General features: G+C 39.5%; 1 protein-coding gene across 1 annotated transcript; it reads left to right on the top strand.

Moving 5' to 3' along the window:
* The first annotated feature begins 976 nt into the window (after nucleotides 1–976).
* Nucleotides 977–4,529, top strand: LOC115991839 (U-box domain-containing protein 4-like). Its single transcript, XM_031115785.1, has 2 exons — nucleotides 977–2,530; nucleotides 3,944–4,529. Exons 1-2 carry the CDS (start codon nucleotides 1,208–1,210, stop codon nucleotides 4,004–4,006), a joined length of 1,386 nt encoding a protein of 461 aa, XP_030971645.1. The 5' UTR covers nucleotides 977–1,207; the 3' UTR covers nucleotides 4,007–4,529.

Below are 4,529 nucleotides of genomic sequence, written 5' to 3'. Positions count from 1 at the left end.
TTAGGTTCTAGGAACTCCTACTTGTCCCATCCAACACCTCCCAGAACCTTCAACTAGTAGCTGTAAGACTGTTTTATCACTGTTCAGGTATCACCTCCACATTAATGCGACCAGAGAGTTAGTTGGGAGGCATTTAATATGAAGGTAGCAGCTTTTGTAAATATTTGTTGTCTCCCTCTGCTCCTCTCTTACCCAATGTCTGATTTCTAACTGTGATTCAACCTTGAAGGATGTTAGGACATTCCTACTAACCTCGGATCTCTATTTCTGAGATGACTTTTTTCTTCGGACATATTTTGGACTATCATATACAATCCTTATTTCTTCTTCTTTTGTCATTCCCATAATAATCTTATTTGACCATCCTCGTACAGTTTTAATAGTACCTTCTGGCTAACTAGCTCCCACATTTATGTTTCTCATTGTACTTTTTGGAATTATTTATAAGTCTTATTATATTATTCAGTTAGATTTTAACTTTTATTTTTCTACACTTTCAACAAAAAATTTTCAGTTTCAGCTAAATAAATTGTTTCTAAACAGACCTTTAAATGTGCATTTTTAAAACTCAAAACGAAATTAGGCGTTTTGGCCTTTTAAATGGCTAAAAGCGCATTTTTAAAAGTCGAAATTCCATTTGGGAGCAACAATTCTTCATAATTTTTTTATAAAGGTCCGACTAATATATACTTTAAAAGTATATATTAATCATTCATTTTTAGAAAGTTTTTATGAAATATCGAAAAAACTATAAAAAACAATCAATCACTTTTTCAATTTTTTATAATTTTTTTAAAAAAAATAATTTACTGATATATGCTCTTGGACATTCATGAGTAAAACTCTCTTTATAAACACTCTTTTAAAGCCAAAATACCATTTTACACAGCAACTTATAGAAGCAACATACTTTAAAAAAGAAAGTCTCAATATTGAGTCTTGATAAGACCTCTACTTACCATGTGTTATTTATGTGGTTTGTGACTTTTATGACCAAACCAAGTTGTTATTTTAGCTTTACCCCAGATACCAAATCCACTTTCCTCAGCAAAAGCCAGCCTTCAAATCTCTTCCCTCATCTTCGTTCTCTACTTCTCACTCTCTCTCTCTCACACTTCATTCCACCATGAAATTTTCCTAAAAAAAACCATTCTCAAATTCATCAAACAAATAAAAAAAAGTTTCAAACTTTTGTTGTTTTCCAACGATGGTTTCTCTAGAAGACTCTCACTCCAGCTCAAATCGCTTCCCTTTACCACGAAACATTTACACCACCTCCTCCTCCAAGATTTACCGACACGTCGGACGCTCGATGCGCACGATAAGGTCCAACATGTTTCACAGCGACAACGGCGGCGATGACACCAACAGCTGCTCGTTTTCCGGTCCCGTCGCCGCCGTGAGATCCGCTTTCGTGTCCGAAAACCTCACCGACTCTGTCGTCGACATGCGTCTCGGCGAGCTGGCACTGCGGACCAACAAGTCGGTGAAGTCCAGTTCGTCGTCGGAGGAATTTCTGGATCTTTCTCAAGCTTTCAGTGACTTCTCAGCTTGCAGCAGCGACATCTCCGGCGAGCTACAAAGGCTCGCGAGCTTGCCACCGCCGGCGTTGGAGGACGGCAACGGCCAGTCGAGCGAGGTTCACCCTGAGCCTTGCATGGGGTTTTTGCAGAGAGAGAATTTCTCTACTGAGATAATCGAGAGCATTTCGCCTGAGGATCTTCAGCCGACGGTGAAGATCTGCATAGACGGGCTGCAATCGCCGTCGATTGCTGTGAAGCGATCTGCCGCGGCAAAGCTCAGGCTTTTGGCGAAGAACCGGGCCGATAACCGAGCTCTAATCGGCGAGTCCGGTGCCGTTCCGGCTCTGATTCCGCTTCTCCGGTGTAGTGATCCGTGGACTCAAGAACACGCCGTCACGGCTTTGCTGAACCTCTCTCTCCACGAAGGGAACAAGATGGTAATTACTGATGCTGGAGCTATAAAGTCACTCGTTTATGTGCTCAAGACTGGGACTGAGACTTCGAAGCAGAACGCTGCGTGCGCGTTGCTGAGCTTGGCTTTGGTGGAGGAGAACAAGAGCTCAATTGGGGCTTGTGGGGCCATCCCACCTTTGGTTTCGTTGCTGCTGAATGGGTCCAATAGAGGGAAGAAAGATGCTTTGACGACGATGTACAAGCTTTGTTCGATAAAGCCGAATAAGGAGAGGGCTGTGAGTGCCGGTGCGGTGAAGCCTCTGGTGGCTCTGGTGGCGGAGCAGGGGTCGGGGATGGCGGAGAAGGCGATGGTGGTGCTGAGTAGCTTGGCTGGGGTTGAGGAAGGGAAGGAGGCAATTGTGGAGGAAGGCGGGATTGCGGTGCTGGTGGAGGCTATTGAGGATGGGACTGTGAAGGGGAAGGAGTTTGCGGTGGTGACTTTGTTGCAGCTGTGTGCCGACAGTGTGAGGAATAGAGGGCTGCTGGTGAGAGAAGGGGCTATTCCTCCGCTGGTCGCGCTTTCGCAGACGGGGAGTGTTAGAGCTAAGCACAAGGTGAGTGTTTCTTTTGGTTTTTTTTTTTTTAAGTTGATTGGTAGTGTTAACAACTTAACATAACAGATTGTGAAAAGCTACAGTGGCAATTATGTTACTTTTGAGTAGTGGTTTGGTTTGTTAGCTAATTAAGCTTGTTTTTCATTTTATTTTCTAGCATAGTTTGTCTTCTTGACATTCTTGATATCAATTGCTACTAGATTTTGTGTTAATTGGTCATATGAGTTGATTGGTAGTTGTTAGAGATGGTGGTTCATATTCTGAATGAGAAAGTGGTATCCTGTAAAGGACTCAGGAGTGTTCTATAGTTGAGATTAGGGTGTTTTTAATTGGGGGCAACCATGTATTTGAGATATTGTGAAACATTAGCTGTGGCCGTGGATGTAGGCACACCAGTATGTTGTATTCTATCCCTTTCTCTTGTTGGGGAAGAGAAATATGAGGAAAAGAAATGGAACCCATATATTCCATTCCTTTGATCCTTTCCCTTATAAGCCCCTTTTTTAGTTCCTCCAAAATTGAGAAGAATAGGAAAGAATAGAATGGGCTTTAAAATGAATTTTAACAGTAGTCCTCATGATACCCCAAATATTTTCTTAAATATATATACCCCTATTTTTATTAATGAAATAGCATAATAATAATGTTGTTATAAAATCATTCATTTCCATTCAATTTCCAAAAAATTTTGTATTCCATTCCTTTTCTTTCACATATCTAAACAACAAAGGAATAATTATTTGATTCTCTTCTATTCTAAGTATTCTTTTCCATTCTATCCATTACATTCCTTTCGTTTCCTTTCCCTTCCTTTATAAACTCCCAAACATAGTGCAAATTTCATAGATCAATCCTCAAAATCAGTACTATTGTTAAATAGTTTTGTTGCATGGTGATGGAATTATGCTAGTTATGTTTGTTTGTTAGGCAATTGGGCTAAAATGTTTGATGGAATATCGTCGCGTGTTATACATATTTGGGGCTACTTGATGACTTTGACAAAATTAGGGAGCGAATCCAGGATTTTGCATTGCACAAGATTTGGGTCACAATTTATTGGTTAGGTTAACTTTAAAAAAGTTGCCATACCAAGTAGTGAAGACTATAGATTCCACTCGTTGATAAGTCTTGAACAATTAGTAGCTTGATCTTCACTCAAATTGTTGATATGGTAACTTTTTAGATGGGGCCTTACGAACTTGAACTTTTAAGATTTGATTTTATGCTGTCCGCCATGCATTGTGCGTGAACTTTACCATTGATATTGTGCAAATCGTTATAATTGGAATGCTCAGAGTTTTCAGAGGTTATGATGTTGTGTTGAAAGACAACGGTCTTAGATATTGCATGTTATACTCTGATTTTGGGATTTATGATTGACTCTAATTATTTAGTATCCGATTTGTTTTGCAGGCTGAAACTCTTCTTGGGTATTTAAGAGAACCAAGACAAGAGGCATCTGCTTCAAGTCCATAGACAAGAATGTAAGTTTACTCTTTGGCTCCAGCATGAAGTTGGCTGTTGATGTATATATATGGAGTGCTTTTTGATGGTTTGTACAGTGTGGTTGAGAATTTTGGGAGAAAGTTTGTACAAGGAAGAAAGTTAGGGAAGCTAGTGATCAAGCGACTGACTTTTAGATAGATGATCATAACTAGGTATTGGGGTGTTTTTTTTTTTCACTTTCATTTACTAATGTATTCTATTATTAAAAAATCTAATGTATTCTTGAGGTGGAATACATGATTGCTTTTTAGGGTTTTTGGGTTGATGAGATTTGGGTTATTGTCCTTATATTTTGTTTGGATGACCCAAAATTTGTGAAAAGGTTTACTGATTGTCTGGTTTTATTTAGTGAAGTTGAAGAGAGTTGTAGTACTTGGAGCATATTATCATTTTGAAGAATTTCTGTCTCTTGCATGCTCTATGGTGATATGCGTGTGCCCGTGTGCGTAGATGTGTTTGTTTTTATTTCTACTGCACAACTTCCTTGTGAATC

The sequence above is a fragment of the Quercus lobata genome, chromosome 5, assembly GCF_001633185.2.
Source record: "Quercus lobata isolate SW786 chromosome 5, ValleyOak3.0 Primary Assembly, whole genome shotgun sequence".
NCBI classification, from domain to species: Eukaryota; Viridiplantae; Streptophyta; class Magnoliopsida; order Fagales; family Fagaceae; genus Quercus; species Quercus lobata.
This window is presented reverse-complemented; position numbering and strand designations above follow the sequence as displayed.